The sequence below is a fragment of the Anser brachyrhynchus genome (genome assembly GCF_964034855.1).
Source record: "Anser brachyrhynchus genome assembly, chromosome: 2".
Taxonomy (NCBI): domain Eukaryota; kingdom Metazoa; phylum Chordata; class Aves; order Anseriformes; family Anatidae; genus Anser; species Anser brachyrhynchus.
The window spans coordinates 122,557,727-122,581,809 of record NC_137695.1 but is presented as its reverse complement, the minus strand read 5'-3'; the positions used below and the strand labels follow the sequence as shown (position 1 = coordinate 122,581,809).

The following is a 24,083-nucleotide window of genomic DNA, read 5'->3' as shown; positions in this document are numbered from 1 at the left end:
AACTGAAATCCAGCTTCAGTGAAATTTGGCAGACCTCAGAAAACTCACAGACTCTTTTTCTCTCCATTATGTGCCTTGCCTGTTTCCAATATAGTTTCATTACTTGATTTTCTCGGAAGGGAGTATGTGATTTAGAGTATTTATATTTATAGCATCTGGAGGAACACCTATTTCTTCAGAGAAATGTCATGGGATATCTCAAAGAAAGACATTTAAGAAATACTGGAAGTACTTTGCTTTGCTTCAAGTACATAATTCACAGTTCTCCTTATGAGGGAAAGTCTACAATGAAATTACTAATTTGGGGATAGTTTTGTGGACACAAATGTATGATCATCATTTTGGTGGAACGTGAAGAGAAGCTTCTGCACATATTTCTGTCCTCAAGCCCAACACATTCCTTTCTTGGATTCTGGAAATGGACGCCATGCTCATGTAAGTCAATGGCAATAACCTTTTTGATGTCAGTGAGGTAGGATAAGATCTTGTGTAAACAGCCAGTAGTCATATCTTGTCCTTGTCTCATGAACTTTGCTGCTATCTGTTTTAACACCTTATATGTGCACCTCACCCAAATATGTGAGTAGGCACAGATATATGACAGCAAGGAGGTATAATAGTGAAGAAAAAGATGTGTGAATACAAAGTTGGAATGAAAGTATGGCATTATGGACAAGATCATACCACATATTTTTCCTGTGCAAGGCTTTTTGGGGGAGATCTTAGTTCTAAGCAGCCACTGAGGCTAGTGGCATGAACAGTAGATTACTGGAAAAAAAAAATATTTTTGAAATATATGCTCAGAATAACTAGTCCCATCTGAACTTGGTGAGAGCAGTCTTAGATATGACATGGGCTGAGGAAACATCAGGGACACAGTAAGAAAGAAGTTGACTACTGATTTCAAAAGAAAAAATGTAGATTAAGTTTTGTCAAAAAGAAAACAAAAGATTTTAGTTAGAGTCCTGACTGGTTATTTTTGTTTAAGGTTACTTATGAAAATCACTTAGTACAGAGCAGATTAGACCCTAGCACTGTTGTGCTGTCATCACTGTAAATTCATTAATGCCTCACTGACCTGTTCTAATGCCATTAGACTGCCCATTGTCACATGTGCTGTGTCTATGAATGCTTTCTTTGTCTCTCCACTTAGCATGGAAGATGAAAGGCACTGGAACTTAACCGAGTTTTCAAGCCAAGAATCTTTGCAATCGTAAATAAGTCCCTTCAACTTAACATTTATGGCCTCCTTTCTCATGTAGAAGCAGATGTAAGTACCAAGGAAAATCAGGTACATAGTGCCTCTTTAGGCTCCTTTTGAAGAAAAGCAGGAAGCGAATAAGTCATATGGAGATGTGTTGTATGTATCTTTAGAAAAGCACTTACTATTTCTAGGAATATTTCTGATAATGAGAATGTGAGAGACAGTTCTTCATACGTTACAGCATGCACTGTTGCATTCTCATCAACTCTGATGGATGCTGGTTGTATGGGTATATAATTTAAATGCAGAGATATAAGGAATGGTTTATTAAATAACCAGATAAAGTACTTATATATGTGTATGTAAAGACTAATAATAGAAAAAATGCCAGCATTAACAGAATGCTATTAGAGGTTTAAAATTTCCTATCTCATAGGCAGGAAACCCCAAAATGGATGCTCTCCATAGACCGCAGCACTGTCTGAGTATGCATAGAAATATCTTGAAGTAGGAGATCTAAAATATAATCATTCATGACAAACAGTTTTTTAGCTCCTGAACCTAATGAAGGTCACAATCTTACTGTCAATAATATTACTGCTGTTAAAGTGAACAGCAATGTAATCTGAGATCTTGATATGTTTGGTTCTGTGGATAGAATTTGACTGTGGTGTTTTCCCCCTACGGCAATCTAATTCTCACATGAAACATTTCCATTTTTCAATAAGGACAAGATTAGACAGAATACGATCCCTGGTCTCTACAAGACACCAGACAAAGGTGAGTAGAAAGGAATAAACTGTGTCAATGCCTCTCTGCTCTCTCTTTCCACATCTATCAGTAGAACTGGTTCGATGTGGGTGGAAACACACTCTTTGTAAAGTGCTGGCACAATATGCCCTCATTAGTGGAGCATACCCATTTTATTTGGCACTGTTGCAGTACCTCATTTAAACACCGTGCTGCAGGGATTTTGTAAGTCGCTGGGATCTTAACTATGAAAGAATTTATTCTTGTAAATTCCTGCAGCTTCCTGGGCTTGAGGCACGGCATTGCTTGGCACAGCAAAAAAGCACCAGCACTCCTGTCACAGAACAACTTGCTTCAACACCATACGCTAGCAAAGAGGCTCTCTGATAAACAAGCTTTTAATTTTTTATTGCAACACTTTCAGTTGATAATTTGCAACTTGACAAAGATGTGTGTCAATGACTATGCCAAAAGCTCAGCCCTGAACAAAGCCGCTAAAAGGAGTGTGAGTGTAGAGGAGAAAGCACTCATGGGAAGTTCACAGAAGAAGCTTTACAGATGCTTTGATCTGGTGCCATCAGTTTTACTGCTACAGGCATTCTATTTATTGCTAACGTAGAACAGTCCAGGAAGAGTCCCAAGGAACTCTAAATGATGCCTTCCAACCTGGGGAATATCTTCTGCTTCTCTGAACTCCAAGGTGGGAGCTGCCAAAGCCAAAAATGCACAGGGACTCAGACCGATCATGAGGAGCATGCCTTCTCATACGATAAAGTCTCTCTTGATCAAACTGTCATTTAATCAAAGTGTATAGGTAGCCAAATCTCCAAGAGCATCAGTTTTTCAGAAAAAAGCCCCACTGACTTCTCCAATGTGAAGCCAACCCAAGCGTGTCAGGGATGGGCCATTCCTTCTGTGTGAAGGGAATGTCGGCTGCTCAAATGCATGTTAACATACCCAAGACAAAGGCTTTCAGTGCCAAAATGAGATGCTAAGTGCCAAGCAAGAATAATAATAAAATTTAAGAGAATTTCAGTTCTCTATGAGATATACCGTCCCACAGCTGGGAGCCAAAACCAACCTATTCCAGAGAAAATGCTTACACAGTCAAGTGACTTGTCAAGCAAGAAGCACTACAGGAACATAAATAGTAGAGGACCTTTTCTGCTTACCAAACTGTCGTCTTGTTCCCTGAAACCTTCACAATAATCCTTAACTACTGCATTGTCTCCTGGTGCTCTTCCTCTGCCCCTTTTCCAGATGAAGAGAGGCAAGCCTATTTGCTTTGCTGATGCAGATATAACAAAGTACACTGTGCTGTGAACTAACTCCCTTCCTGTGGAAAAAATATTAGGAAGCAGCTGAGGAGATATTTAAGAGTCCTGTGTTTCAGTGTAAAACAGAAAATGCCTGTTTTCGGATTCTTAAACAAGAGGGAGGAGACTGAAAAATGAAATCTTAGAAGAAAATATCAAAAAAGCTTCTGACAAATTCCAAATTATTTAGTGAAGAAGCCTCCTCTGATGCCTTTTTTTTTTTTTTAATATAAAACTACTGCATATTGATGTATTGTGGGACATTGATAAAATAGTGCAGCCATTGGATGACTTACTACATGGAAATCTGGTGAGATTTGGGCAAAGATTTATTATATTCAGTCTGTGAGGAGAATTGATTTGGTTGGAGTTTTTCACTGGTTTGGAAACTAGCAGTATCTTTATACTTCTGAATGTGAACTTTTCTGGAACTTTTCTGTTTATATATGAGATCTCTCTTTTCCTTTTCCTTTTTTCTTTCTTTCTTCGTTTTTTTTTTTTTTTTTTTTTTAATGTGGTTTGGGACAATAAGATAACCCCCTTTATCATATTATCACCCTGAAAGAATACTAGTTCAAGAAATCAGTGTACAGGATACCTGATGTTCCTACCCCAACCATTTTAATTTAATTTTATTAATTTTATTGATATGGGACTGCAGCCACAGAAATTTGATGGAGAGGAATATAATTAATGCTAGTGACAATAGCTTTGCAGAAAGTACATTTTGTCAAATGAACATATATGATGATATAATGAGATTACGGATTTTTATGAGGCATAATGTTTGGTACTGTACAAGATTTTGGTTAAAAATAAATGAACACTAGTACTGATTGAAATGAATGGCGTTTTATGTTAACTAAATGTAAAATGATAACACAAGCTGTGTTCACATTCTGTACACTGGCTTCTGAATACACTGACTTGAAAAGAGGACTTAATGTTTATACTAAACAGAGGCAGAACAAGAGCTCCAATGTCTGATTCAAAAGGAAAAAAAAATTAATGTGACTGGTCACTGTGCACATAAAAAAGAAATAAATGAGAACATGAGGTAAAAACAAGAGCGACACAGAGGGATTCTGGTGTCTGTATTCTTAATGCAGAAAACAGGAAAATGTGCAGGAAAAAAAAGCTTAGAAAAAAGATATCTTGGTCTTATTCTTCCAGTAAGTGTTAGTGAGCTCCTCTTGTTTAGACCACAAAGAGGTGACCAAGTGGGTGTGTACATCATGGAGAAAACACAAAGCAATAAAGGCTCTTTATCAAGGCAAACAAGCATAACATGAACCAGTGGCTGGATGTTAAAGCCAGATAAATTCAACTTAGAACTGGGTACCCACAAGTTAACGATGAAAGGGATTAACCGCTGGAACAAACTGTCAAAGGAAAGTAATGAATTCTTCATTTCTTGAGGTCTTGAGGTCGTGCATTTCTGGAAAATGTGCTTTAGCAAAACACAAGTTATTATTTATTTATAACCAAATAATTAACACGGTACATAAGTAACTGTGAAATGCAATAGCCTGTGATATAGGAAGCCAGATTACACTCCCAATGTATGATTTCATAGCTTTACCAGAACTGGGCGCGTGAGCACTTTGCCAGTTACAGATGTTTACACATTGATAAGCAAAAGTCAGTAGAATGAATGAAGAACTGGCTCTCCTTTTGCCATCATTTTACAGAATCAAATACGTTGTTATTCTCTTGATCCTGTTCCACTTGATCCTGTTCAGCGCTTCCATGTGTTCATGTGCTTCCCAGATGAAAAGCCAACACTTTTAAGCCAACATCTGCCTCTGCTCCTCCAGTGAAAAAACTGCTCAGGCTCATTATTTAGCTCATTTTCTCCTTTTATTTTTAAGAGTAGAACAGTATTACATCTTTCCCTGATTCATATTCAGTGCTTCTTTTTTAAACATTTAATTTGCAGGTAGCAGATTTAACATCTACCAGTTTCACTGACAAAGTGCCACTCCATTTCAATAGGCATTAGATGAAACTCATAATCCTTTAGGAATCTCATGTAATGTTAAAGATCTGAAATGACTACAGTTAGGTAAATAAATATTCAGCATCTTCTTATTGCAGATTTTCCCCCTGAGCATTCAATCATCTTCCTTGAATTTCGCCTGGGTATATCTTTAGTTCTGCTTCCTTCCTAAAGAAATAAAGAATTATTTACACAGGAGTTTTGCCATGTCAGGGCCCTTAATTATGATTTCTTTTACTGTGTTTCAGAGAAATCCTATTTCATCCTTTATCTCTCCTTTCCTCAACCTACCAGGGGAAAAAAAAATCTTGCTTCCCTTCTACTCTTCTATTGTTTGAAGGACTAGACTTTATTTTTGTACTTATTTTACTTCACCAGCAATTCCTGTTATCTTCTCCAAATTCTTTACATTTTTTTTTTCAGAGCTAGATCCTGTTAGGGAAATGAAAAGTTCCAAAAGACTACACTAGGTTATTCTCTATTTATTTATTTTTTTAGTATGCGCTTTAATTGCACTGTATTTCTTGTTATTTCTTCCCTTCCCTTTAACTGAGGTATTTTTAAGTCCTTAGAAGTGCATTCTTATTCCTTGGATTTTCCTTAAGGAACTGGAGACTATCCTGTTGTAGATTCATTGCCTTCTAGATGTATGTGTGTGCTCTCATTTGCAGCCACAATAGCCTTGTTTTACACATTTGAATACTGGGACAATATACGCCAATTATGCCCATTAGTTTAGAAATATGAGCTTCTTCACATATTCCTTTCACCTCTTGTTTACTCCTACAGATGCAATTTTGTGCTTAGGGATTTTATACCTGTGCTGTAGTGTATATTTGTGTACACACTTTCAGCTCAATTTGTTGGTATTTTAATTCCAAAGAAGCCATGTATACTGTAAAGTTAAATGTGTGAAGTGTGTGCAGGACCAGCCTGCTATCCTATTAGCTGGTAAAGTCAAGAAGCACAAATTTATGCCTACAGACATAAAATATACATGGCCACTGAAACCACATTTGGTGTGGATTTAAAGGGAAGTTGGAGTCCAGCTGCTATATTTTGCAATGTTTGCAGAACAGCATTTGCCAATGTAAACCTGACTTGCAAACACATGGAGTCTTTCACCATAAATTGTTTCTCTTTGCTCTAAATGGGCTCTTTATTGAAAATGGTCTCTCTTTACCTTGTCATCTTGGACTATTTATACCGCTTGGCCATCCTTTTCCTTTCTGTCACACATTGCTTTAGCTGCAGAAAAAAAAATGATAGGTGAATAATATTATTCCCGAAAAGCTGAAATATTCTTCCTTGCAGCTGCCTTTCAAAATATGCAAAGCAATTTTCAATTTTATTATATGGAAGCTTGTACTTTAATGGACAAACGTATGAACTTCCTGCTTACACTTCTACGTATGGAAAAGCGGCGAACTTATTTGAGAGAGTAACCTGGCAAGAATGAAGGCAGAAACAGTATCATGTGAGTGATGATTTTTGGCCAACCTCATAGTCAAGCACAGGAAGCAAAATAGGAAGCCTTATTTACTGAAAAAGCTAGATACTCCTGGTCCTTTAGTTGCTTATGTTTCTGTATGGATATTGTCTTTTCTTTCAGGATACCTTGGCAAGAACTGAGAGATGGCTTAGAGAAATGTAAACTCTACTCTGAATTTCCCCAAATGGAATACTCTAATGTCCCATAGAAGAATTCTATTATAATACTAAGTCCCACATGCCCTCAAATATTCTTCACAGGCAGCAAGGTAATAAAGAAAAAGAAGTGACTAATGAAGGAAATATGGTTCTCTTACAATCTGAATTTCATAACCTCTAATCATAGAAAAAACTGTCAGTTCTGTGGCCTGCAGAGAATCCCTGAAGGTAGGCCTGTTCAGTTCAAAATAACTTATATGGAATTCTGTTTTTATTTTTCCTACAGATTTCTTAATAACCTGCACAGTTCTGTGCATTGAACTCCCCCAGTCAGCGTGTGGAAACCAGTCATTTTACAAAGTTGTTGAAATTTAACTTCTTTAAAAAACATTTTTGTTTTTTGTCATTTTTGTCATCAATGACCGTTTCTGGATACAAATTTGGAACATGTTTCAAAGTGCCATTTTACAAAAGGGAATGTCAGAGACTCAGCCACTACTGTCTTCTGAGTTCAAAGAGAAACTGTTAAACCTTGGATCCCTCTGCCTCAGTTCCCCTCTCCTACCCCCATTACCATCAAAGGGTCAGACCATTAATACCGGTTAACCAAGAAGTCAGCATGCTCCACAAGATCAGCGGATGACCTGGGATGTGGGGAGATGTACCCTACTGCTTCTGCTGCTGAGTTGCTGTGTCACTCATGAAGTCCACTTTGACCGTGCTTTTCCTGATCTTTACCTATCAGTTTGGTATTAGCTTGAGGGCCATAATTATGCCTATCTATTTTACAGTATGCCAAGCCAATGTAGCAAACATTAGTCTGATGAATAACACCATAAGCAATGCATTTTTACAGAACAAATACTGTATTTGTACGTATCATATATTTATCATGTTTTTATAGTAAAGTCAACTACTGGGATCTTATGCACAAACAAATTTTAGATGTCTAGTGATAATAAAGTTTCTAAAGATCAATATAAAGTCAGTTTAACAGATGTATGGAACAGGCTGCTGATGTAAACCATATGATTGCCATGCAGAGAGAACTTAATTAAAGAGGAAAGATCTCTAAGTGGAAGTGGATGCCTTGGGACAAGTACATCAGGTAACATAACACTGCAAGGTGAGTTTTTCTAGATGATTGCACAGTACATCAACATTTGGCAAAAGGCAGTGCCTAGGGCATCATCAGTATACTATACATACGTACAAAAATGGACTAACAAAGAGTGCAATGATTTCAAGAGTGCCCGAAGGACACCAAATCCCATTGATCTAGAGCAAGACTTAGATCATGCCACTATCTTCATCTAATTCTGTGATTCAGTCCCTTTACTTGGAGCTGGGTCCATAAGCAAATTATTTGGCTTGTGCAGAGATTGCTCAGATGGATTCAGGTTGGAGCTAAATGTGAGATCTCTGTCCCACGCTCCATTCCATTTTAGAGCCATTACCTTGAACTCTTTTGTTACTCACACACTTTACCAAGTCATAAGAATCTTCAGAAGAATCTAATCTGGTGATTAGATCATCCTATGCCAGACAGCAACTAAGGAAGAAATGATATTTGCACAGAGAACAACTGTGGAGACGTGGGAATAAATACATGCCATCTCTTTGGTAAGGCTTTACCTGCTATGCCTAATTTTGCAGAAAGACATGGAAATAATGGAAGGGTTAAAAGGAAGGGCAAATAATATAAGTAGCTTAGTTCTTAACTTCAGTTATGAATGGAAGCCATGAAAAATCTGAAAAGCCATGAAAAGTATTTATTACAAAACAGGAAATCACAGGTCTGATTATGGTGCCACTCATGAGTGTGAAATTCTAGAACAGACGTCCCACAGGAAAGCTACTGCAGGAAAGGATTTAATACAGGGCATGAATGAAGCACTGTGCCTCAAGGAGCAATGGAATGAACCCAGCCTCCTAAGCCTGTTTTTTCTTCAAAATGAGAGACTCTGCTTGAAGAGGAAAAAGAATTTCCAGTCAGATGGACCAGAATCAATGATGATTCTGTGGCTCAGCAATGATCAAAGGGACTGATGTTAATAGGAATAACTAACATGTGTTTAAGAAGCAATTATGGGACAAAATTTATCAAACAATAAAGCCAATTTTGGTATATGCATATGCAATACACTATTATCATGTGACTAAAATTCATGCTAGAAAACCCACATGTTCTTTTTGTACTGATGTCAGGTATTCATTACAAGAGAAAAAATGTATGTGTATTTATATGTACATATATATATATATATAGAGAGAGAGATTTTCCCACAAGGAGCTGCACCACCATCGTAGTTTTTTGGGGTAGAATATATTTTTTTTCAATCTTCGGTAGTGAAGAATAACAAGTAACTGTGATCCTGCAGAAAGAAACTTGTATTTCCATTCTGATCTTAAAGCAACAAAACAAAAAGCAAAAGAAAACCCAATACATGCTACTTTTTTGTCCTGTTTTCTTTTTGCCTTGCACACAGCTCATGAACCAGTACTCTCTTGCTTCATTAATGAATTTCTAGCTTACTTCTTCCTCTCCTTCCATCTCAATTTAACACAGGTGATAATTTCTACTCTCATGTCAGCCTGCACAGGAATCGTAAATGCTACTGCTGAGCTGGGGAACACTGAGGTCGACACCTAGATCAAAGCCTGTGGATCAACAGCGCAGGATCAGGATATTATCTTCTCAGGGAGGTCTGGATGCTATGGTACCTACTAGTACTATAGTCTGGATGTTACCATCGTAGCAACTTTATTTCTCTTGCCTTTCTGGGACTGGGACTGTCAGTGCTGTTTCTTTCCCCTTCCTGTCACTGATACAAGTTTTTGGGTCACTGCCATACGGTAGTGCCTGACTACAGAGGTCCCTTCCAACCTTTTTTTCCCTTGATAAAATAAATGTTCTCCAGGTCCATGCATGGCTGTTGGCATAGGAGATGAGAGACTCCTCTGATGCCCTTGAATTGGGGCACCCTCTCATACCCTAGTACACTGTATACTCTGCAGGAAGGGTTGAAGCCACACTCCTGGATGTGGTCTAAATGGAGTCACTGCAGGGTATGGAGGCCTCAACCCTGCTTCAGAATGTATAAGACAGAGCTGGTCTCCCTTACGTTTTCAGTGGCTCTCTTATCCTCAACAAGTGCTTCCATCCCCTCTCAGGAGGGGGGCACAGTGCTGCAGGATGAGGAACCACACCATCACAAAACGTTTGGGGTTGGAAGGGACCTCTGGAGCCATCTGGTCCAACCCTTGCTCAAGCAGGGCCACCCAGAGCGGGTTGCCAATGACCATGCCCAGGCAGCTTCTGATCTCCGAGGGAGACTCCTCAACCTCTCTGGGCAACCTGTGCTTAGTCGCAGCACAGCACAGAAGTGCTTCCTGGTGCTTATATGGAGCCTCCTGAGTGCCAGTTTGTGCCCATCGCCTCTTGTCCTGGTGCTGGGCACCACTGAACAGAGCCTGGCTCTGTCCCCTTTGCACCCTCCCGTCAGGTGTTTATAGACGTTGGTGAGATCCCCCTCCAAGCTTTCTCCTCACACTGAGCAGTCCCATCTCTCGTCCTCTCCCCACAGGAGAGGTGCCCCAGTCCCTTCATCAACCTGTCGGCCCTTCACTGGACTCTCTCCAGTACACCCAGGCTTTCCTTTTACTGGGGATAAGTGAGGTGGACCCAGGGCTCCCGGTGTGGCCTCAGAGCTGAAGGGAAGGACCACGGGGGAGCCGTTCCCCCGGGTGCAGCCAGGAATACCACCAGCAGCAAGGCCACACCGCTGACGTTCCCTGGCACCCTCAGGACCTTTCCTCCAAGAGCCCCCAGCACCTGGGGCTGTCCCCCTGCAGGCGCAGCAGGACTTTGCCCTTCCCCTGCCGAACGCGCTCTGCCCGGGTGTCCTTGGCACAGGCGGGGGTGCAGCCCGAGCGGGGAGCCGAGGGCGAGGCGGGGCAGGGGGAAGCCGGGGCAGGGCAGGGGGAAGCCGGGGAGAGCAGCGTCCCCCCGGGGCCGCCTTCACACCCTCCGCCGGGGGCGGGCCGCCGCGGGGCGGTCGTACGCGCTCGGCCCACCCGCGGCATGAGGCAGCGCTCGCTGCCCGCGCCCCGCACCGCCGGCTGCCACCGTTCCTCCGCCCCCAGCCCCTGCCCCTGTCCCCGCCACACGGCCGCAGCCGCCCGCCGGGGCGGAGGCAGGGACGGGGAGCCGCTGTCGCAGCGCCGTGAGGCGGCCTCGCCCCTCGCGCAGCCCCCGCCGTGCCCCTCCGGGAGGAGCCGGGGCCGCCCATGGCTGACAGGAGCCTGCTCGGGGGCGCCGAGCCCTGCCCGCGCCGGGAGGAGGCTCCCGAGTGGGGCTACGAGGAAGGTGAGGGGCCGGGCGGCTCCGGAGGGGACAAACTTTGGGTGGCGGGGGGCTCCGGTGGCGGTCTGTCTGTCCGTCCGTCCGTCCGTCCGGGGGAGCCGTGCCGCGCGTTGGCTCCGGTCGCGACATAACGGCTGCTCCCGGCGCTGCAGGGGTGGAGTGGGGGCTGCTCTTCCCCGAGGCGAACGGCGAGTACCAGTCGCCCATCAACCTCAACTCCAGAGAAGCCAAGTACGACCCCTCGCTCCTCGACGTGCGCCTGTCGCCCAACTACGTCGTCTGTCGCGACTGTGAGGTGATCAACGACGGGCACTCCATTCAGATCGCCCTCAAGTCCAAGTCAGGTATGGCGAGACACCGCGTACGCTTTTCCAGTGGCCTCCACTGATTGCTAAAAGCTCATATATTGCCTTAAAAGTGTGTCCAGGAGCGTAGGAAGGGGAGCTGCTGCCAGCCCCAGCTGCCGTGCTGTTTCTGCACGGGCTGTGGCTGGTAGGAGCCGTGCTGTTGACTTAAGTTGGAGCAGGAGCTGGCTTTGCAGCGGGAGCTGGGAGTTTCGACGCCAAACTGGATGGATGGTCAGTGAGATTGCTTCAGAGTGAGTTCGGGGTTCCCTGCCGTGCTGGTGTCATCTGCTTCAGTGGCATTAACAGCTGGCTGTTGTCAGAAGCAGTGCAGGCTGCTGCAGAGACAGTGTGATGCCAAACTGCTTTGTACAGCTGGCAAAATTCGTCCGTGGTCCAGAGACCGTGTAAGTTAAGGTAAACTTTTTCCATTCATTTGAGTAGGCTGTCAGCACTAACTGCACAACTGGACCACTTAAGAAAGATGCTCCAGTTATACGTACTTAAAATATTGATAAAGAGCAGGTAACATTGCAGGTAGCAATCATTTCTTAAAGTGTTTTTTTTTTTTTTTTGGGTTCATTCAACAAACAAGAACTAGAAGCCAATAAAAAAAAAAAGAACTAGAAGCCAGTTTCAAGTTAAGCGAAATTGTGTTATCTCACCCAGACCTATCATGTGGATAAACTATTCTGTACAAAGGAGGCAACTGTCAAGAAAGTTGGCAGAAAAAAATCCTTTGTGCTTCCCAACACTGTGGTAGTGCTTACCATGTGTTTTGAAGAGTATCCAAGTTAGTCTAACGAATCTTAGCTAGCAACAGTCTTTTGGGGGCATTTAAACAGCTGAAGATTGTCAAACCATGAGACAGTCCAACTTTTGTTTCCTTCTGAGATCCCAATAGTCCCGTAAGCTGCAGCTGTGCAGGGAGTGAGGGAATCAGTTCAGTTTTACACTACTTTTTTTTTTTTTAAACACAAGGGTTTGTTTTATTTAATAATGTTGTTTTCCTTTATAATTTCCCTTCCATGATAAGTTCCATGTTTTATTGCAAAACAGAACATTTCTTTCCACAGATTTTTGCAGATTTCCAATAGAACAGAAGTTTTGTACTTCCAGACAGTTTTACTGCCCTCATCAGAAGCAGAGCTCTTTTCTCAGGGAGTATGGTTCTCCCTGCAAGATCAGGAAGGTTATTGATTCTCCTGCAGAGTGGGTAAGAGTGACCACAAACCACATCTCGCCACTTGTATGCCAAAATGCAACCCATTAAAACCTACCTTTCCCAAGGGCAGGTTGTAACTTGGTAACAATGATGAATAAGATGGGACCAACACACTTATGTGCATGTGCAAAACCATTAGAGATTTAGGAAAAGAAAAATACTGCTTTTAAAACTTGAATGCAGTGTGATGCCAGGCAGATGAGCGTTGAAGTATAAGGAGTAACGTGAAACAGAATAAAAGTTTATGACCGAGGTATAGGATTAGGATTTAGGAGATCTTGGTTTCTATTTCTATCTTGGCTTCTATTTAGATTTCATATTACATAGTTTTCCGTTTGTAAGCTGGGGATAATTTTTCCACTTTTGGGAGGGAGAGGACAGCATTTGCTATCTCTACGATGAGAAGAAGAGTTAATAAGCTCTGTTTGACCTACTACTTTGGCCAATTTTCAGGGATTGCGGAAACTCCTGCAGCTTCTCTTCCTCACAAGGGATCTCTGATGACAAGTCCATTTAGCCAGATAATTTTAATGGGAACTGTTGAATACTAAGTGCTTTTGAAACTTTGTCCAGTTAATGTGGAAGATAGTCACATCTTCTGTAATGTTGACAGTCAAAGAAAAACTTCTTTATGGAAAAAAATTAAACCGATTAAGTACATATTAAAAGTCAATTTGTCATTCCTGGAGATTGATTTTATCCTTTAATTCAGGACACGGTCCATCTGGAATTCCCCAGTCTTTCTTATTACTTAATTGTAAACATTTTTACAGGCTGCTTCCAATTTGATCATCATACATGTGTTATACATTAAGTGGAAGAAGCATGACCAACTGTATAATGGAACTGTATATTGAAAAGTGCTGTGGAGGATATCCTACTAACAGAGAGACTTCTCTTAAGCTCTTGGTAGATTGCATAGCAGATGGTGGTTTTGGAGTTGTTTTCTAGTAAGGATCAAAAGTTGATGAAAAGCAAAATTAAACATGTTGCATCTATTGACAAGGATCAAAAGTTGATGAAAGGCAAAGGAAGATAAACGTGCTTCATGCATTGAAATTTTTTTATCGTGGGATCAATGTATAAATTAGGTTAAAAAATAAACTCTTTGAAGCTCCTGCAGATACAAAACTGCATCATATAGAGAACATTCTTTTCTAGTTACACTTTCTCTAGGAGCAATATTTTAAACCAGAGAAATGCTCTGCTTTTCCAAAAAGTAGACCTAATTAAGTTTCGAGTTGCCTTTTATTCTTCCAGGTTTCTCTAAGGACGTTAATTGGTTGTTTTCCCAAATGTTCACCAGATTTGTAGATCTTCCCTATAGATATAGGTATGGGTTCAATATGGATAAAGAAAGTTTAAGAAGCAAATTTGGATCCATAACTACATTAAGGACATTTCATTATAGAAATGCTAATGGCTACTAGATTAGTTGAATTAGTAATGATTATGAAGAATCATTAAAGGAGGATTAATCAGAACATTTTACTTTTTTCTCCAATGCAACTGATTATGAAAACCATAGCTGATCATTTTTCTTTCTTTTTTTTTGATAGTTCCGTATTTTTTGTTTTTGTGTTTGTATGGTTGCAATATGATACAATTGCTAAATAGCTTTAATATAACTGAGGCTACTTAGTTTGTGCATCAAGATAACTTTATGTTATGGAAAGGTCATTCCCTAAAGCTGTATGTTATGCAATTAAATAGTCATTACCAATTATCAGAGACTGTTAAAGATTCAAAGTCAATGAAATGTAAGCTAGAGTATAATGGATTGTGAGAAAGACTGTGAATGTCCTTAAGTAAAATTCAGCCCTATGTAGAAGCCAGTACTCAATGATTTCAGCAGAAAGTTACTTACAACATGTGTAGATATTTGGGCTGAAGCAGATTAACAAATCCCTGGTTTCCATTGGTTAATTTAAAAGTAGATCAGATGTTAAAAAGGTCCAAACAAAATTGTTTTCTTAAACTACTTTTTCGTATGGTGAAGGGCTCCATTAATGCAAAAGAATCAAGGTATTATATAAAGTGGTTGCTCTGAGTTGCAATTATGGATAGATGTTCTTAAGAAATTCTGAATGTTTTAAAAAACTTCCCTAGGAAAAAAGTCATGGCTGCCCACGAGCTGTTTTAAAGTAAATAAGCTCCTGTGTCTAGGTTTGATTATATATGGATATGGGGGCATTCTGTATCTCAGAAGCCTGACAGGTGGTATATGTCTTAACACCTTTATCTTGGAAGGTATTGGCAATCAAAAGTTTTCTATCAGTTTCTGTGACACATAGCAAATACAGGTGATGAAAATTAAGCATTTGGACTAGCTGGAGGTAGTGACCAGTTCAATTCAGAACCCCCACCATCTGTTTAGAGCACATGCCTGCTGTCTCGATAACAGCAATAAACATATTCACTCTTCTGATAAAGGTATAATGTTTTTATTTAGTGTTATGAACCAGCTGTTCTGCCTCATAAAACTGAGACTGCAGCTTGACAGTGTTTTCACTGTTGTTTGTAGCTGCCTGGATTCGCATTCTGTGCCTGCACAGAAGTTCAAAAGTAAAGATCATAGAATCATTAAGGTTGGAAAAGACCTTCAAGGTCATCTGGTCCAACCATCACCCTACCACCACTATCACTCACAATGCCACATCTGTCAACTTTTCTTTTCTCTCTCATGCAGTTGATAATAAAGAAGCCTGCAACCATCTCCTCATTGTATTTGGAGAATATATTCAGTGGCTTGTCTGCTTGGAAAACCAAGTTTGTTACCATTTGTGTTCTTTCCCAGTGTTAATAGGTGGGCCGTTACCTCGAGGACATGAGTTTGAACTACACGATGTTCGATTTCACTGGGGGAGAGAAAACCAGCGTGGTTCTGAGCACACAGTTAATTTTAAAGCCTTTCCCATGGAGGTAAGAGTGACACTGCATTGTTTTAACACTCCTTAAATGCAAAAGATTTACATTCACAGCCTGAATTTGTGATAATTCAAAAGAGATTTTCTTTTAGCTCAGCATTTTATTGGTTTACATTTCAAAAAGCTATCTTCCTGAGGTGTGCAGTAGTGCAGGTAAACTAGGATATGCATCTGGGATAGAATGCCTCCAGCACTTATTCCAATGTGTGATTAATAGGTCATAAAGTTAACTTGCAGAATAATTAACTTCTGTCTTAATAATATTAGTGTTCTAACAAGATCTGCTGTTTCAACACTTCCTGTGTCACCTTGGCTAATAGCTGTAAATGGGGACTGATAGCTGTAGATGGCCACTGGAAATGTTGCCATGGTGAACAGTAATGATTTAGGAACATTTGGAGGAAGTGTATAGTAATTTGTTCACGAACTAGCTTTACATACCTGAAAACTGAAGGTTATGCCATAGTCTTAGGCATTCCCTGTAATATCTTAATCACAAACTTCTGAAACACAAGCAAACTGATAACGGAGTCTGAAAAAATTTAGTTGTTCATGGGGTGTCAGTTTGGGCTCCTAGGCAGCCCAACTACTGGGGCCAATGTCTGCTGCCCTCCAGCAGCCATCCATCAGACTGCTTCACTTTTGACTGTCCCATTGCTTACAATTCCACGAACATCTTGGAGTATCTCCTAGACCGCTGGTTACAACACCAGCTTTAACAGATATCGACCATGACGTTTGGTGACTTCACCTTTGCATCTTTTATTTCATTTGCTGTACACTGTGTCAATTTTAAAGAATTATTTTTTTTCAGAGTTCTTTGAGTTATTTGTACCTTATATATCTATCGTAATCCCATAGGAGCATGAAACAATATTTCCTTTTTTTCCTGTGTTGTTCAGAGTTAAGAAATTTATTGCAGTGTTATTTGTAAGTGCCAGGCTATTGGAATAGAGCTGCTTTATGGAAGAGGTTATAAAAAGTATTAGAATACCTACGGCAGAGCTAAGTGTAAAAAGCATGTTGGCTTACACCATCAATCTAATTTTTAGGGCTGTTCAGAGGCTTTCTTTAAGAGTTGTGGGTCAGATTCTAGTCCTGATTGCTATTTTGCACTGGTCCATCACAAAAGCCCAGGTATAAAGTCACTCATACGGGCTTTGCAGGTTGATTTCAGGCAGATTACGGGCAATTCAGGAGAATTAATTGAACAGCAAAGATTCATCAACCAAAAGGAAAGCAGAGAAGTCATCTCTACATCCTGGTTACCTGGCGTAATATATACAATAAAGTTTGTATGGGCAACAAGACCTTCAGGCTACTGCAGTGTTCCCATGAGGCAGGAAGTAGCTTGTTCATTATGAAACAGCTGTGCCCTGTGCTGGTCCTCAGGACTGATTCAGCATGTGGTGGTCAAGAAATGCTGCTATGAATTATGTCAAGAACTGTACTTGGACAGGCCTTCCGTCTCCTTCTCTATAAAGGATGACTCTGCAAACAGCCTTGGTGGTATATAGGAACAGATTAATAATATCTGCAGAAACTGCAGCATCTCAGTCCCAAGGAAAATATACTTGACCCAGAGATGCAAACTAACAATCTGTCATAAAGGGGTTTCTTCATCTACTCAAAAAGCAGCATGGCAGCTGCACAAACAGAATTCTGGCAGTATTGAAGAACATAGTCTGGAGGTGAGCAAGCTGGTGTTATCCTGTCTCTTGCATCTAAACAACTTCCATCTAGGCTCTGATCCTCAAGAAAGAATTAAAATTGCAAGAAGTTTGTCGTAGAAAAAATGGACTTATAATACATTTTAAATATAGTGTGAATGTTTAACTTTGCAAACATCCTTATGCGTATTAATTCTTCTGGCAGAAAATAACTGCATAGCTGCTACCGTCATATCCAGTGGCACACACAGGTATATTGTTTGAGCCAGTTCATCATCTTCTGTCCTGTGCTGTAAAAAAGCACAGTGTGGTCTCGTTGACAGATGAGTTGCACTTCCTTTTGCTTTGTCCATGAAGAGCTGCTGTATTAAATCCAGCTGAAATTGTCCAAATCAAATATTAGGCCTGAGCAATAATAAAACAGGCGCTTATGACCCCTAATGAAGTAGTGCATCTGAGACTCCAGAATGGGTTATCTTCTCTTTGTGTTCCAACCATTGCCCCACCTAGTTGCTTTTGTGGAGATCAATCATTTTTGTCAGAAGACCAGGAAATCTATTTCTTAAGTTTTAATGTTAGCATTAGTTTATGCGGTTGTTGGAAATCAGCATATTCTAAACACATATTGGACTTGATTTTCACTAGGCTTGTTAGTTAGCGAACATAAATGGTGATAGGTGCTTACTTTGGATGTATACAAACACTCTGGGGGAGTTTATTCTTCCTATTCTAAATGCAAAATAATCTGGTAGTTGTTTGTGCACAAATGCATGACTATAAATATATTGAGCACCAAGCACGTAAGTTTGGATCTTTTGCCAGTGGAACAAATCTAGCAGGTCATTTTTCCTAACAAACTAGAATTGAATTTACAAAGCAAATGATAAGGATTTTAAACCATCCTCCCTTTGTGGGAGGAAGACAAGCCAAGTAGATGAGCAGTAATATGAAAACCTAAGTGCTTGGTTTAAGTGAGTACATTAACACAAGAAACTAGGTCCAATTTAAATACACCATTACACTGTTATAAAACCGGAGCAGTTCTACAGAAATCAGTGTAGCAACTTTCAGTTTAAAGAGATCTATCTGAGGTAACTGTCTAGGACTGTTTATTGACTGGAGCAGCAGTCTGGTTTTTAGGACTGAAGATTGTAAGGCTTTATTTTATTATTTTATTACTTTATTATTTATTGGGCTGGATAGTTGTGGAACAGCTTCAGATTATTAGTGTAATGATCTTTGTAAAGGATGCTGTTAAAAGAGTATTATTTTTCAAAGTCTGGAAGAAAACTCTTCAGTTACTTCCTTAGTCTCTTCACCTTTGATACCACAGCAGCTCTTATGGAAATTAAGCAATATCCTATATTAGTTAGGTAATATCCTGTGTCTCTTAGTGCAACAATCTATCATTTCTTACCAGACAGCTGGGACCTTTGCACGTGGTTAGGATATATAGGTTCCTGGTGAAATAGGTTTGGCTACTAAACTTATGTAACCTCTCAAACAGCTTCTTGAAATAATTCACACTGTAGAAAAATGTTGTTTATGTGACTTGGAAGCTGAGTTCATCGTTATGAAAATAATGATGTTATTATTGTCTGAAGTTCAGCAAAGATACGTTTTCCACCTTTGTTGACTGAAGAAATCAGAATGTTGACAATAATACACAAGTGTTATCACTTTCACTGAAACATCTGTGCTTGCGATCAGTGAGGAAAGCAGGACAAAAGAATAAATAGTTGTCAAAAGTAAATGCTGTAACATGTCTTTTTTGAACAAAGGAAAAGCAGAGTGCTATATGTATTGATACAATGCTCCTCTCTTTGTTTCTTGAAAACAAGAACACAAAGGCTGTTCTTAACCTTTTGGACAAAAATTGGAAGGAGACATTGTGCAACCTTCTCCAGAAATCATTCTCACCAAGTACTTTTACTGCACATAAACAGTGTTATTTGCCCTTTGGCCACCGGTTAAGTTTTTAATAATGGTCTTAACACTGAGAGACTGTTTCTTGCTGGCAAATGGAACAAGGTACCAAAGGTTAAATTGTACTTTGCAGTACACATTTCCATGAAGCAGTAAAACCCACACTTGTACCCTCATGTGAGTTACCTGAACCTTATTTATGTATAAGAAAGAGAGGAACTATTCCACGTCTTTATTTCCTTCAGGCCAAGAGTATGGATTAGAGAAGGAGGAGGAACAAATGAACTAATGAAGCTCTGACTCCCTCCCTCACCTTTGCTGTACAGAAGGGAGGTAGAGAGAGACAAGAATAGCAAATTACTACTCATCCTAGTCATCAATACATATATCCTTCTTATTAACAAGGTTAGTATAGGGGCATCTATGGAGTCCCACTCTGTCTGATCTCTTTAGAGACATAGCATACTCTAGTGCCAGATCTAATCAATTTACAGTCCAAAAAAGACAGAAAAGGCAGCAGGAGAAAGAGAACCATCAGATGGCATCAATGCTGTTTTATGAAAAAAAAATATGTTTTTATGGCTTCTGAAGTGAAGGGAAACATAGGGAAAATTATGCCTTCAAGGTGTCTCCTCCTCTTATTTATTCAAGTGGTGGCGTGACCAAAGGCATAATCTGAACATAAGGAAACAGTTGTTTTCAGGCTGCTGCTCTGAAATAGAACTGTAACTGAGAAAATAAAAACGTTCCTTTCAGTGCTTGTATATGACAAGGAGCATAATTCTCTGTAATCCATCCTCTTTAAAATGTAGGATTATATTAGCTGTGAACCATGTGAAAGCTCTCAGTAGAAGAGGATTGGCAGAAAATCATTTAAAAAATGTTTCCAAGATCTGCAGGAAGATTAAAAACTGTATTATTTTCTGTCTTACAATTTTTGAGTAGAGCAGAAGAAAATTCAGTTGCCTGAAGGACCAGAATCAGTTTTGTGCAGAAAAAAGATGCTCCTTTCTGTTGTATCATGAAGAGCAGACTAATTCATTCTGTAGTCTCTTTCAGAGTTACTGAAATACCTGCTGCAATGTGTTTATATATAATTCAAAAATGTATCCTACCCTCTGTCTGATGTAAGCCATTAATTTTTCCTGTGTTCACGAGAAATGGTGCCTGCCTATGGATCTCATCAGAGTTACAGTTTTAGGGCTTAGACTGCAACCATTATACTTCTTTACTCTCAAGTATTTACAGTCTTTGGCGCGAGGATTTCTCTGTGTCAAAGTTCTGAAATCAAATGCATACACACCATGCATCTCCTTCCTGGCATTTCTTGAGAGGAAGTGGTGTGCTTTCAACATGGAAGTTTATTCTTTGCCGACCTTAGATTTTTTTTGCAAGTTTATTTAATCTTGATATCTGTTTAATTCAGTTACTTACTGGCTTGTGTAGTGAATTATTTTGGTTAAAATAATTACTATAATTACTATATTTGTAATTGTAATAGGAGGCATATGCATCCCTGTCTTTCCCTCTTTACGTGAAAGCTTACAAACTGCAGTGGGATTGGGTAGGTTTGAATGACAAGCAGGATTTAATCCATAATATCAGCAGTTTCTAATATGTGAGCTCAGTCTCGAAACCTCTGAAAATTTGCTGATAGTTGTAGTGGGACTAAGACCCTAGTCATAAACCCTAAAACAAAATGTTTTAAACCAAGGAATAAATCCTGTTCCCTGAGCAGCACAAGACCTATGAATGAAGAATATCCTGCTTAGGCAGTCATGAGGAGGAAAAAAGGACAGATTTCAGAGTGGTTTACGTAGCTTCATGCTGAGGTTTGGAACACTGCTTAGAAATTTTCCAAGTTTTCTAGTGGAAAATTAGCTTGTTACTCAATAGCTTGGAAAAAAATCTAAATTTTGAAATTATTGCAGATGAGTACTCTGAACTGTGATTAAAACACTGCTTCTTATGGGAAAACGATGACGTTCATGTAATAGTTATGACAATGAATGTGATGCCTGTAACTGTGCCAAACAACATTATGTGAGACATAATATTTTGTTGTTTAAAGAAAAAAAAAGCAGAAATCTTGCAATGGCTTTGTGAAAAGTGGCAATATATGACTAAAATATATGACTAATATGACCTAACAAAACTGTTCTGGTGATAGAAGAGTTCAGTGCAGTTCAGCTCAGTTCAGTTGGGATGGACCTTCCGACATCACCAAGTCCAGCTGCCTGATCACTTCAGGGCTGCCCAAAAGTTAAAGCATATTATTGAGGGCATTCTCCAAACGTCTCTTGAACACTGACAGGCATGGGGCATCAAGCACCTCGCCGTGATGCCCGTTTCAGTGTCTGACAACCCTCATGGTAAAGAAATTGTCCGTAATGCCCTGTCTGAACCTCCCCCTGCACAGCTTTGTGCTGTTCCTGTGTATCCTGTCATTGCCTACTAGAGAGAAGAGACCGTCACCTCCCTGGGCTTCCTCTCCTCAGGAAGTTGTGCAGAGCTGTAGAGCTATATCCCTGACAGATTATGAGTAACAGACTAATTATAATTCAAATTAGACATGCCCATTGAATGTTACCTAATTTCTGAGGACAGAATTGTGGAAAAACACAGGAAAATCACGCCTATATATAAGCAGATGTTTTCAGTTTTGATTTCCAAATCTGCACTGATTTATAGAGAAACAGAATTTTTTACCCATTATGCAGATGCTTTTTAGAAGCATAATAATAATACTTAGCATTACACAGCACTCCATGGGCAAAATTGGCCCTAGGACCAATTCCAGGGCTGTCAGTGAATTGTATTGTGTGATCCTAGCCCCATACGTGCAGGTGTTTAAGTATTTTTTTGTGTTTTTGTATATCCCATACACTCCGTGGTACCCTGGTTGATGTGACTATTGTTTGCTTTTTTTGTAGTGGTACAAAGCTGGGAGGTCTCCGTTCCCTCCCAGTATGCTAAACGAAAACTGACAAGAAGATAAAAACAAGATTACCATCATTGTAAAAGCACACATGGGCATCTTATGACTCTTGAGATTGCTGGTTGCTAAGCTCTTCCAGTATTATATTTTTATTGTGGTTGAGGGTTAATTTGACCTAAATAGGCACATGCAGCCTCTAAAGTATACTTTGTTTCTAGGTAATTTGTCAATATGAGCTTGGATTGGCCCTTGTTTTGCTCAGTCACATGTAGTTGGAATTTACCAGGGAATACATCTATGCACTTCGAATTGTGAATTCATGAAAATAACAGGTGCAAAAACGGACTGATGTGCTGCTACAAACGCTTTTTAGCTTGGCTAGCATCCGAGAAGCACTCAGTTAAGCTCTGTGGAAGATCGTAATGATCAGGAAGATCAGATGTAGTAAATGTTATTTTTCCTTCTGTGTGAAATCTGCAATTTATTCATTGGTTGTGAAAGACACATAAGCTGCCAGACACCAGGTCAAAGAAGAGTGGCATTAACAGTCTGTACTAAAGCTTCTTTATTCTTTTGTTTCTCTTTTAGGAGTTGTCTTACTTGCAGCCAGTTGTGTGTGGTGGCTTCACTGCTCACACACATCTAAAACTTTTGAAGGGGCAGGTGCAATAGGCTGTGATTTTTAACCTGTACCAGGATGGAGAATTTCAGTACTGTTTCAAGAAATAAATGGTCTGGACTACAAATGACTGAGCAAAATAGGAAGAACTCTTCTAAGGAGACATGTCGCAGGTGGATGGAATTTAGTGAAGGAAGTGAGAATGAGAAGAAAGTGAGAAGTGTATCAAGCTTGGTGGCACTGCATCCTCACTGAGGGAGGCAAGGAGCTTTGAAGGCAAAATAGCTCTTAGCAATCCCTGTCTGTGGTGGAGACAGTACAGCCTCTGAGACTTTGTTAAAATATGTGAAACTTTTCTACTCCTTGAGCTGAAATACTGCTTTGCCTTCTCCTTATTTTGCTTTCTCACAGAACTGTCTTGGTCACAGTGCTTGTACTTATGGATATAGAGACTGCTGCTGTGACATCCCTTACTGCAAACCCCATTCCCAACATTAAAAGATAGGTACTTACGTTTTCACTCTGCCGCGGGAGAAGAGCTTGTGTAGTCACTTAAAAAGTGGGACTTCTGAAATGAATTTAACCCCAAGCTTGAGCACACAAGTCTTCGCTCTTTTTCTTGGCTGTCTGCCCTTGACTTGTTTTGCCTCGGTTCAACATCATTTTCAAGTTTCTACCATGATCATTGCTGACACTCTGCTTTACATCTTGCCTCAATTTCCTGGTGCCTTGGCACTTTGCCCTGACTCCTGTGCCTAACTGTTTTTCTGTCTAAGGTCTGTCATTTGTGGAAGAAGCTGGGAAAGGAGATTCCTCATTTCCTCCCTTTCTATGCTGCATGCTGATGTCAGGACCAGTTCCTAGGTTGGCCCCAGTATGAGTGAATACTCTAAGAGAGAGACAATAGCTTTCTGATACAGACTTAACCACCCCCCTCCTTTTTTTTTTGTTGTTGTTATTTGTGTTAATGGTACACACATGGCTCTCAAGAGGTAAAGGATAAAACTTGAAGATCATCTAAGAGCTGAAGAGCTTTGAAGGCTTACACAAGTATTTACTGTCATGCCTGAGTGCTTCACAAGCACAAAGAATGCAATACTTGAAACATTGGTGTGAGGGAGGCAAGTTCCGCTCTTGCCAATGAACTGG

At 40.2% G+C, this 24,083-nt stretch overlaps 1 protein-coding gene and 1 long non-coding RNA gene across 2 annotated transcripts in view; one reads left to right on the top strand and one right to left on the bottom strand.

The window, feature by feature from the left end:
* Nucleotides 1-3,728: 3,728 nt before the first annotated feature.
* On the bottom strand, nt 3,729-10,861 carry LOC308190229. Its single transcript, XR_013947018.1, has 2 exons — nt 6,453-10,861; nt 3,729-5,437 (listed from the first exon to the last, which is right to left on the bottom strand). It is a non-coding gene; the product is annotated as an uncharacterized lncRNA (long non-coding RNA).
* Nucleotides 10,862-11,029: 168 nt separating this feature from the next.
* The window catches only part of CA8 (carbonic anhydrase 8), a 49,942-nt gene continuing 36,888 nt past the window's right edge, over nt 11,030-24,083 (top strand). Inside the window, exons 1-3 of the mRNA XM_080581281.1 lie at nt 11,030-11,288; nt 11,438-11,629; nt 15,652-15,776. Coding sequence (XP_080437407.1) covers nt 11,210-11,288; nt 11,438-11,629; nt 15,652-15,776 — 396 coding nt within the window. The 5' untranslated portion in view covers nt 11,030-11,209. The remainder of the gene's footprint in view (nt 11,289-11,437; nt 11,630-15,651; nt 15,777-24,083) is intronic.